The sequence below is a fragment of the Salvelinus sp. IW2-2015 genome, unplaced genomic scaffold (assembly GCF_002910315.2).
Source record: "Salvelinus sp. IW2-2015 unplaced genomic scaffold, ASM291031v2 Un_scaffold83, whole genome shotgun sequence".
In the NCBI taxonomy this organism is placed as follows: domain Eukaryota; kingdom Metazoa; phylum Chordata; class Actinopteri; order Salmoniformes; family Salmonidae; genus Salvelinus; species Salvelinus sp. IW2-2015.
This window is the reverse complement of record NW_019942514.1, coordinates 3,436,306-3,448,531: the sequence shown is the minus strand read 5'-3', so window position 1 is coordinate 3,448,531 and position 12,226 is coordinate 3,436,306. Positions and strand designations below refer to the sequence as shown.

The following is a 12,226-nucleotide window of genomic DNA, read 5'->3' as shown; positions in this document are numbered from 1 at the left end:
TGCATTATGTGTGGGAGCCACAATACAGCGGTTTTCATGAGCATACAAATCATAATAACAGCTTGATGGGGCGAAGATAGCTTAAGTGGTCCAGTTGAGCAAATGATGAGCCATTTAGCATAAGCTAATTCACGTGTGGGTGCAAAAATTGGAGGCCCGGCTATCTGTGTGGGACTTTTATGAATAATTTGTGACAGATGTATAAAGGGAAATGAAAAACTGTATGATTCAGTGACTTGGCGACTATATTGCTTATTGATGCTATGTATAATCATGAGAACACAATGTTCACTATGCTGTCTATAGATGGTGCTCTTCTGCATAAAATGTGTGATCAATCTAGATTGCCCATATTGCATGTAGTTAACAGTTCCAATGTGTGAGCTAATGAAAATGTCAATTATTGTATTACCAGAGATTTCAAAGGGAAGTATATTTCAAAGGGAAATAAAGGGATTCCAATTCCCTCATAAGAAACCAGAAGAATATGGGCATCACGTTGATCTTTTCTGGTAATATTCATGCTCTACCTTTACATACCATTGGATATATTGTCTTGTTTCTCATGTGGAAAATCTGTATGGTGCTCGAGAAGGAGATGAGGACGAGGGGGATAGCAGCCTCTTCGGCACAGTGAATTTTCACCTCACTGAGTATACCAAACATTAAGAACACCTTTCTAATATTGTGTTGAGTGCCCTGTGTTCGAAGAGAAAGCTATCGAGACCAAGTTAACTTCTTATGGCTGGGGGCAGTATTGAGTAGCTTGGATGAATAAGGTGCCCAGAGTAACCTGCCTGCTACTCAGTCCCAGAAGCTAAGATGTGCATATTATGTGGATAGAAAACACTCTGAAGTTTCTAAAACTGTTTGAATGATGTCTGTGAGTATAACAGAACTCATACGGCAGGTAAAAACCAGAGAAAAAAAATCCAACCAGGAAGTTGGAAATCTGAGGTTTGTAGTTTTTCAACTCATCGCCTATCAGTGAGATATTGGTCATATTGCACTTCCTAAGGCTTCCCCTAGATGTCAACAGTCTTTAGAACCTTGCTTCTACTGTGAAGGAGGGGGGAATGAGGGTTCTTTGAGTCAGGGCTCTGGCAGAGTGCCATGAGCTGACCACGCGCGTTCACGTGAGAGTTGGCTTGCGTTCCATTGCATTTCTGAAGACAAAGGAATTCTCCGGTTGAAACATTATTAAAGATTTATGATAACATCCTAAAGATTGATTCTATACATCGTTTGACATGTTTCTACGGACTGTAACGGAACTTTTGGACTTTGTCTCCTCGCGCCTCATGAATTTGGATTACTGGGCTAAACGTGCGAACAGAATTTAGGTATTTAGACAAATTATGTACTTTATCGAACAAATCAAACGTTTATTGTGGAACTGGGATTCCTGGGGGTGCATTCTGATGAAGATCATCAAAGGTCCCGTGTGGCTCAGTTGGTAGAGCATGGCGCTTGCAACGCCAGGGTTGTGGGTTCATTCCCCACGGGGGGACCAGGATGAATATGTATGAACTTTCCACTTTGTAAGTCGCTCTGGATAAGAGCGTCTGCTAAATGACTTAAATGTAAATGTAAATGAATATTTATAACGCTATTTCTGACTTCTGTTGACTCCAACATGGTTTTGTTGTCTGAGCTCTGTACTCAGATTATTGCATGGTTTGCTTTTTCCGTAAAGTTTAAAAAAAATCTGACACAGCGGTTGCATTAAGGAGAAGTATATCTCTAATTCTGTGCATAACACTTGTATCTTATATTAATGTTTATGATGACTATTTCTTTAAATTGATGTGGCTCTCTGCAAAATCACTGGAGGTTTTGGAAGCAAAACATTACTGAACAACGCGCCAATGAAACTGAGAATTTTTGGATATAAATATGCACTTTATCGAACAAAACATACATGTATTGTGTAACATGAAGTCCTATGAGTGTCATCTGATGAAGATCATCAAAGGTTAGTGATTCATTTTCTCTTTCTGCTTTTTGTGACTCTCTTTGGCTGGAAAAATGGCTGTTTTTCTGTGACTAGGTACTGACCTAACATAATCGTTTAGTGTGCTTTCGTCGTAAAGCCTTTTTGAAATCGGACACTGGTGGGATTAACAACAAGTTTATCTTTAAAATGGTGTGAAATACTTGTATGTTTGAAGAATTTTAATTATGAGATTTCTGTTTGAATTTGGCGCCCTGTACTTTCACTGGCTGTTGTCAAATCGATCCCGTTAATGGGATCTTAGCTGATCTCAGCCATAATTAAGGTCAATGTGCTTTATATATTCTGTAAATACTTTCACAAAATGCTGATAAATTGATCAGAAATAGCCTCCCGGGTGGCGCAGTGGTCTAGGGCACTGCATCGCAGTGCTAGCTGCGCCACCAGTCTCTGGGTTCGCGCCCAGGCTCTGTCGCAGCCGGCCGCGACCGGGAGGTCCGTGGGGCGACGCACAATTGGGCTAGCGTCGTCCGGGTTAGGGAGGGTTTGGCCGGTAGGGATATCCTTGTCTCATCGCGCTCCAGCGACTCCTGTGGCGGGCCGGGCGCAGTGCGCGCTAACCAAGGGGGCCAGGTGCACGGTGTTTCCTCCGACACATTGGTGCGGCTGGCTTCCGGGTTGGAGGCNATTGGTGCGGCTGGCTTCCGGGTTGGAGGCGCGCTGTGTTAAGAAGCAGCGTGGCTTGGTTGGGTTGTGCTTCGGAGGACGCGTGGCTTTCGACCTTCGTCTCTCCCGAGCCCGTACGGGAGTTGTAGCGATGAGACAAGATAGTAATTACTAGCGATTGGATACCACGAAAATTGGGGAGAAAAGGGGATAAAAAAAAAAATATATATATATTTGATCAGAAATGGATGTTTGATTCTGTACAATACAGTGGCCGTTGACATCCAATAAAGCCATGTTTCAGTACAGATTAGTTTAGAGAGACAGATTTACTAAAATACCTTTCCTTTAACAGTTCATTTATAACAATATTTTAAAACAGAAAACAAATATGCACGTGGATGAACAAGAAATCTTAAAAGAACATCTCAGTGAAGAGAAAGGAATAGCCCCGGACTGTGATAACGTTGACATTAAAAGGGATAAATAGATTTAAGTTACATTTCAACAAGCATGTCTTGATCTGACATAAAATGTTCTTCAGCATTTGCTCGAAAGTTTACATTGGAATAAGGCTATAGCCATATCTGAGTGACCATTTAGTGCAATTGGAGTAAGCATACATGAATGTAAATCAAAGCCAAATGTCATGTAGCCCATGCTCTGAAGATACTGTATCATTTCTATACTCTAGATGTCCTATACTCCCATTAACTTGTTTCACTGAAAGGATTGTGATCAAATACCTTGAAATAACAGGTATGCAGATTTGATGACATTACATTCAAATACAATGTATCAAACCACTTATGAAAGGTTGCCCACTTACTATAGTAAATTCACATCCTCTTATCAAATCCATTATCCTTTACAAATAAAAACAAACTATATCATGACAAGCTACCTGAAGAGAACATTATCACCAGACTTCAACTAGCAAATTAGGTATTCATTGTTTTCAAATATTCAAAGAATCTCTGACAGGTTTTAGGTGTTTTCATGAGTCAGAATTTTTTATGCAAAGCTCTGTTTGTCTTACGATGGGTAAGCAGCTAGACTAGATACATCACTAGCTAGATTTGTGCAAAAGACTACAGTATTTCTTTGAAAGAAAAAGGAATTCCTCATATTTGATTCCGTCTGACTCCTTTGAATAATACTCCCCTCAGAATCGACACATTTCTGCTTCGTCTGATTCTTTTTGTTGTTCCTCTCCAGTGACAAAACCATTGAATTCTTTGTGTCAGAGGGTCTGATAAAATAACTCTGTCTCAGGAGAATGGGCTTTTAATTGTGAGCTAGAGCCTATCAAGGCTCAGTGGAGCCATTGTACAAGCATAGAAGAAAAGGGATTTATGCTGTTTGTAACATCAACCGCTTTCATCAAAGTAATGTGAATTATTATCTAAGCCTATAGGCAACTATTTGATATAGAGAACAAGTGTTTGAACATTTGGGCATAAGATAAACAGGTAATTGAAACATACTGCAGCTGACGCTAAATAAGCAAGCATGAATTCAGTAAATTCATGCATGATGTGTCACCTGTATTCTCCAATGGGAAGTCACACAAAGAACAAACGATGTACAGCAGTTCTTTAAATCGAACAAAAACAAAAATCCAAAATCCAAATCAAACCAAAGTCAGTGATACAAGGAGGGAGAGTGGGGTCATTGTGACCAGAAATTCAGATTATTTGATCCGTCTCAACCTGTTCCCATTCAGACTTAAAGGAAATGGGGAAGGTTGGCTTTGACTTCTGACAAAGCCATTCCCTTAATGCCAACAGCAACATTTTGGAGTTTGGAGTCCTAGCTCAACAGAGGGCTTCCTCCATGGTCTCAGGTGGCCATTTTGTAACTACAATCGTCCTCCTCACGCCTGAGAGGTTGGCAGCTGATCAGAACTACTGTCAGAGCCATCCCTGTACACCAATGGAGTGTGTGACTGTGCCTCTCCTCCCTCCACTCTCTCCTTCTCTTCCTCTCGTCATCTCTCTCCGGCTCTTTCTATTTCTCTCTCTCTCTCTCTCAGATGTTCTCCAGGACATCACAGGGCACGTAGCCTCTCTTCTTTCCACTGGCCACTCGGATGAAGCCGCTGTGTTCATCCTCACCGCTTACACAAATCTGGTGAAACAGAGACGAATACTCTTGTGATCTGGTTGCTTTTTGTACAAGCAAAATACATTTTAACACATTCAATAAACAATGCACATTGGCCTTAAGGGGCAAAGTAGCTTTAGGGCCACTGTAATATATATATAATTTCCCCCACCATATAACAATGACACCTGACTGTAATTGGCCTGATAGTCTTCAATACAGCTGCAGTGATGTAGTGTGAATGGCTGTGTGACTAGAGAGAGCAGATGTTGCTACTCATTGGGGATCGAGGCAGAGCTAGGAGGTCACTGACTCATCTTCAAAGTGTTTGGCATGAATGCATCTCCATTTGGCGTTACTAGCCTGAACTCTCCTCTGAATCTCAAAATGCCCCTGCAAAGCATTGTGGGAAAAGGATTTGAGACAGCAAAGCCATTTGCCATGCCAAAATGGTAATGCCATGGAAACTGCTGAGAGACGGGTGACTCCCAATTGGCCAGCTCAGGTCAATCCTTTGAAGTGAATGTTCTGGGAGTGAATCTGTGGACTGAGTGCTCAGGATTCCCATTTGCCTATGAGAATTGGTGAGAGGAGGAACTATGTCCGATGCCCACTTTTAGCTGGGGCTTGATCATAAACTGTGCCAAATAAAGTAGTACATGGAAACAATTAAGGGACTAACAATAAACATGTTTTAACAATGGATAATAACAATCATGTTTGCTTGTGTATCATTTCAAATGGGCATTAGTGGGTCCTTTTTTGTTGCAAAGTAGTTTGCCATATTGTATTTTTATATAACAGTGGGATCACGTACCTGTCCCTCCTTCAGGGTGATCTGGCCTTGCTCCTTGCAGCCGATGAACGTCCGGTGACACCTGAACACTCTGTCCCCGGCCTTCACCTGGTGAGCAAAGGCTGCTGGGAAGAAACCAATCCTGTCCTCGATCACGCCCTGGAACCATCATCCAGAGAATGTTATACACCACGACAGCTACTACTTATACTATCATGGCAGCAGACTTGTGTGGTTTAAGTGTAAGTACTAGGTGCACTGTAAAAATAGGACTCAAAACACGATGATTGTGTAATGAAACCATGAAAAGTAGTGCACCTAACCTAAGATCTGGTGTTTGGAGGGGGTAAACCCAATGTAAGTGCTTTGACACACAAAGTGTTTTAAAACATATACACTACCGTTCAAAAGTTTGGGGTCACATAGAAATGTCCTAGTTTTTGAAAGAAAAGCAATTTTTTTTGCCCATTTAAAATAACATCAAATTGATCAGAAATACACAACTGAGCAAGAGGACAAGTACATTAGAGTGTCTAGTTTGAGAAACAGATGCCTCACAAGTCCTCAACTGGCAGCTTCATTAAATAGTATGCGCAAAACACCAGTTTCAATGTCAACAGTGAAGAGGCGACTCCAGGATGCTGGCCTTCTAGGCAGAGTTCCTCTGTCCAGTGTCTGTTCTTTTGCCCATCTTAAACTTTTCTTTTTATTGGCCAGTCTGAGATATGGCTTTTTCTTTGCAACTCTGCCTAGAAGGCCAGCACTAGGCTACCTGCCGCCCCAAATAGAAGTACTCAAAGTGGTTCTTCAATCTGAATACGTTTTTTTTAACAGAGTGTAGTGAAAACCCTTTTTGGAGTTTCAGTGCATTTAAAAGGCAGCATCAAAACACACACATTTTTTTTGCAGACTGTGTCTATCAAATGGTTAAGAAATTAAATTGGTTTATAGCCTAAATATTCTATTGATGATGAGGGCCTATGGATATAATTTTTTCGTGGAATTCCACCTTTTTCAATGCTTTATTGAGACAGATTAGAGTGAAAGTGGGACAGGCGGAAACAGGAATTGAACCCAGACTTCTGGGGCCGTAAAATGGTACATTTCATTGGAATTTCAATGGAACTAACACACTCAACCACACAGCAAAAATATTCTGTGGTGAATTGCAATTTACCCCCAAAAATGTAATAAACAAATCCGCTTTAGCCAACATATTCGCATAGCAATCCACATAGCGGTTGTTTTGGCGTGTCGGAGGTGGAACTGCATTAGAACTGTCAAATCCACAAGTGGCATTAACAGAAAGCCTAGTTTACATGTTCGAACACTGGAATGTGAGATGTAATCTACACTTCGATTAGGATGATAGATATCTTCATTTAGTTAAATTATTTTTCAATTTGAGCGTAATTATATCTATGTAGCCTACACTTTCTCGTTCGGAACTTCTAACACGAGTGGGGGGGGTGGCTTCATGACAATGATCACAAGAGCAGCTGCTCACCGATTTGACAGGTCCAACGCAGCTCCACCTTCGACACCGCCAAAACATCCGCTATGCGGGTGTCTGCCATCGCCGGTTAACGCTTGATCTGATTGAATCTAAGCCTTAATAAAAATGAATGCAAGTAATTTCTATGATTTGTTCATTTAATTTTACCCAAAAAATTCTGAATAAATCCCACTTAATATGTTGCTCAATGTATGTATATTTTATGAGGATAACCAAAGATATACAAAATTGCGTGATTGAACTAATAGTAAATCTGGATTTAATCTCCTTGCCACATGGCTCTGTTTTTAGAGGATTGTGAGTAAGTACATTTTTTTTGAATTTATGATTCTTATACACAATGTTGTATGCATGTTTGAAGACAGAAAAGTATACTTCTATATTAGTATTAATCAGCTTGTTGTGCTATGAGCTGTAATTGGTCATGATGAACAGATATTAAAACAGTCAAGCAAAATTACATTCAAAGATGAGACGACCCATTCCCACATTTCCAACTTTTAATTGTAGAGACAAATACAGCATCCTGCAACGTCTGCTGTAAAACCTATAGTTATTGCTGGTGGATTGAGTACTGTGCTCAACAATGCCTACCATAATGGGTTAAACTGGCAAATGATCAGATTCATAAATCAATGTTAAACATAAATATACTCCAGAGGAAGAGATGTAATTCTGCATTAGGCAGGATTTGAAACACCATTATAGTGTTTAGGAGCTATAGAGAGAGGGAACGACACCAAAGGAGAAGGCATCTAATTCTGCACTAAATACAACAAGTGTTTTTAACCATTTCTGTCAAGGTGTTGCACAACACTTGATTAAGGGGTGTTACAACACACCATGTAATGTTTCAAAACATCTCAGGATGATGCGTTTCAATACTCCAGCAAAGTTAAGGTTTCGTCTCCTTCGTGTTGGTGGCAGCTCAGTTGCCACTAGTGTTCTGGTGTTACAAAGCACTTAATTTAAACAGTGTCTTCTGTGGTGGATGAATCAGAATTAGTTGGGTAACATAAGTAATTAAGATGTCATATCTGCATAATATTCTTATGTGATAAACTTTTTATTATAATGTATCCCTTTGGACTAAGGACTATAGTGTTGGCAGTTGCACTTTTCCCTTCTCAGTCACTTGGGGCCCAGAGAGGGGAGAGGTCAGGCTTGTCTTTCACATCCCGCTATGCAGAATATCAGAAAGGGAAGAGGACAGAATGGAACATTGTCTTCATATGTGAATGTATCTGTTAAACCATGTGAAGGGATGGCGTGATTAAGGGGGAACCAATTACTTGTCTCCACAATGTCTGTGCGCAAGTCACTCCCCTCAGTGAGCTTGTCCAGGAGTGGGGTCAAGAGGGGGTTTACTTGAGATGGGTGTACCTAGAGTTGACAATTGACTTATGCCTTGGATGAGGTAATGTTTTGGAATGAATGAAACACGTTGGATGTTTTTGTTCTATGAAGTACCAGGAACGAGATTAGAACCTCGTCTTAGAGACCAAACTGAACGATAATTTATAGCGAATGCTATCTGGCTATGGGATAGTAGTAAAACACAAGTAAAATTCTTTCTTTGTGAACTGTTCCTAAGATCTGTGGTTCGTCATGTAAGTTGAGAGGGGTGTATCTTGGCTATAAAATATATTTTTATTCTACTGTAGGGACTCTCAGAATTCATTATAGACACTTAATTGATCTGAGAGTCAAAGGGCTATTGTAAAGCTCATATTATTAAAGATTAAGTTTAAGTATAACTCTGACTGGTGTGTGGTTTGTAACTCTCCTCATTTGGTAATACAGGAAATTGCCACGACACTAACAAAAGTGACACACTTTCATACATACCTTCCACCAATCATCATTGGAGTCGTCCGCCAGTACGATTCTGTCTCCGGGTCTAAATTGGAAATAAATTGCGTATTAAAAATCAATGTCACAGGAACAGCCAAATACATACATTGAATGTACAAAACATTAAGGACACCTGCTCTTTCCATGACAGACTGACCAGGTGAAAGCTATGATCCCTTATTTATGTCACTTCTTAAATCCAATTCAATCAGTGTCGATGAAGGGGAGTTGACAGGTTGAAGAAGGATTTTTAAGCCGAGACAATTGAGACATGGATTGTGTATGTGTGCCATTCAGAGGGTGTAAGTGCCTTTGAATAGGGTATGGTAGTAGATGCCAGGAGCACCGGTTTGTGACAAGAATTGCAATGCTGCTGGGTTTTTCATGCTCAACAGTTTCCCGTGTGTATGAGGAATGGTCCAGCACCCAAAGGATATCCAGCCAACTTGATACAACTGTGGGAAGCATTGGAGTTAACATGGGCCAGCATCCCTGTGGAATGCTTTTGACACCTTGTAGAGTCCATGCCCTGATGAATTGAGGCTGTTCTGAGGGCAAAATGTGGGGGGAGGGTGCAACTCAATATTAGGAAGCTGTTCCTAATGTTTGGTATACTCAGTGTATAATCTAAAACATATTGCTGGTATGTCAGTATAAATATTGGAGGACAAAGGACTGTTGGATATTCTGGAGTACAGAATATGGTGATTCAGACACATGCTACTGCTGTTCCCTACAGGGTAGCTGAAGAAAGTGAAAACTGCTGCCTCCTCACACTGTTCAATGGCACTCCATTATTGTCAGTTATCAATGGCCATACAAACGATGCCTCAGTTTTCACCTATTGTTTTTCCTTCCTTATGTGTTCTCATTGTTATCCATTCAAAGCCTATGCGAAGCCTTGACAAATATTTTTCAACCAATGAAAAACAACAGTCAGTGTAGTTGTTTCCTGCTTGTCATTCATCTCTTGTGGTCTAATTAGAGGACTGGTACTGAAAATGCTCTCTGAGTTACTCAGAGACAATAGAGCTCTGGTGCTCTAAATGAGATCTCATCTGACAATAAGAAATACAAACCTGAAATAATGTTGTTTCAATTACCACTTGTTGCTTCCTGAAGTCATACGCCTCTTTTAACCATGCTGTCTATTGCATAATGACTAGGGTTACTTTTCATATAAATTTTCCATATATCCTGGTTAAAAGATTAGTGGAATTATAAGGGAATAAGCAGGAAATCCGTGAATCCTCCTACCAGGATTTTGGGAAAACATTGAAATTTGGGGAAAGTTATAAGAATTTTGCTGCCCTAAACAGGACTGTTGAGTTTGAACATGATACAAATTAATTAATTTTAGACGGATTCCCTATTGAATTCTATCGATCCTTTTTACCCAAACTAATTGAGCCTCTGCAGTATGTTTATTATGCCATAGAGACAGAAAAGCTCCCAGACACACTTGAACAGGCACTGATCACAGTTTTGTTAAAACCTGGGAAAGATCCTCTGCTTTGTGGGTCATATAGACCAATATCTCTATTGAACACTTCATATAAGATTCTTGCGAAACTCATAGCTCTTAGACTGGATAAGGTTCTTCTGGACTTGGTTGATATGGACCAAACAAGCTTTGTAAGAAACCGCTCATCTCCTTGTCACGTTCCTGACCTATTTCTGTTAGTTTGTTGTATGTGTTAGTTGGTCAGGACGTGAGTTTGGGTGGGCATTCTATGTTTTCTGTTTCTATGTTGGMTTAGGGTTGCCTGGTATGGCTCTCAATTAGAGGCAGGTGTTTGGCGTTTCCTCTAATTGAGAGTCATATTTAGGTAGGTTGTTTCACAGTGTTCGTTGTGGGTGGTTGTCTCCTGTGTCAGTGTTTGTCGCACCATACGGGACTGTCTCGGTTTTTGTAGTCTGTTCCTGTTCGTGAGTTCTTCGTGTTTATTGTAAGTTCCATGTCCAGGTCTGTCTACTCCGTTTTGTTATTTTGTTAATTATTCAAGTGTATTTCGTTTTCGTGTTTTTCCGTCTTTACTTTAATAAATCATTATGTCTTCACAATCCGCTGCATTTTGGTTCAATCCCTGCTCCTCCTCTTCGGATGAAGAGGAGGAGGAAAACCGTAACACTCCTGATAATATCAGAAGATTATTTTAAATTATGCATTATGTAGAGAATGACCAAGAATCTGTAGTGGCGGCTTCATTAGATGTGGAAAAAGCTTTTGACCGCATAGAATGGAACTACCTGTTTGAAGTTATCCAGAGGATGAATATTAGACCTAAGTATGTTGGTCTGATTAGATTACTGTACAAATGTCCGGTAGCTCAGATCCTGACTAATGGAAACATTTCCTCACAGTTCTCTCTATTACGTGGCACAAGACAGGGTTGTCCCGCTAGTCCTCTCCCTTTTTCTTTGGCTATAGAGCCACTGGCAGAAGCTTTTAGATCTCATCCATACATCCATGGTGTTCGTATAGGTGGGCGTGAACATCTGGTCTCGCTATATGCCGATGACATTTTGCTTTACCTCACTAAACCAGAAATTTCACTCCGAGCATTAGTTGACATCCTGAAAGAATATGGGACCTTTTCAGGATATAAAATAAACCTATCGAAGTGTATAATTATGCCTTTTAACAGTGCAGCTATGCAGAACCCAATCTTAGACCAGCCGTTTTCTTGGAAACCACAGAAAATGACATATCTTGGATTGCTGTGTGGACAGAACTGAAAGAGCGTGTGCAAGCAAGGAGGCCTACAAACCTGACTCAGTTACACCAGCTCTGTCAGGAGGAATGGGCCAAAATTCACCCAACTTATTTTGGGAAGCTTGTGGAAGAAAAAGAAATGTAACCCCCTTTCTCTCCCCAATTTCGTGGTGTAGTTACTGTCTTGTCTCATCACTACAACTCCCGTACGGGCTCGGGAGAGACGAAGGTCGAGAGCCATGCGTCCTTCGAAACACAACCCAGCCGCACTGCTTCTTAACACAGCACACATCCAACCCGGAAGCCAGCTGCACCAATGTGTCGGAGGAAACACCATACACATAGCGACATGGTCAGCGTGCACTGCAAGGAGTCGCTAGTGCGCGATGAGACAAGGATATCCCTACCGGCCAAACCCTCCCTAACCCGGACAGAGCCTGGGCTCGAACCCAGAGTCTCTGGTGGCACAGCTAGCAGTGCCTTAGACCACTGCGCCACACGGGAGGCCAGTTAAACAATTTAAAGTCAATGCTACCAAATACTAATTGAGTGTATGTAAACTTCTGACCCACTGAGAATGTGATGAAAGAAATAAAAGCTGAAATAAATCATTCTCTC

General features: G+C 40.9%; 1 protein-coding gene across 1 annotated transcript in view; it reads right to left on the bottom strand.

Annotated features, from left to right (window-relative positions):
* Positions 1–2,653: 2,653 nt before the first annotated feature.
* The window catches only part of LOC112068092 (SH3 and cysteine-rich domain-containing protein-like), an 82,052-nt gene continuing 72,479 nt past the window's right edge, over positions 2,654–12,226 (bottom strand). Inside the window, 3 exon segments of the mRNA XM_070438030.1 lie at positions 2,654–4,750; positions 5,544–5,681; positions 8,887–8,938. Coding sequence (XP_070294131.1) covers positions 4,652–4,750; positions 5,544–5,681; positions 8,887–8,938 — 289 coding nt within the window. The 3' untranslated portion in view covers positions 2,654–4,651.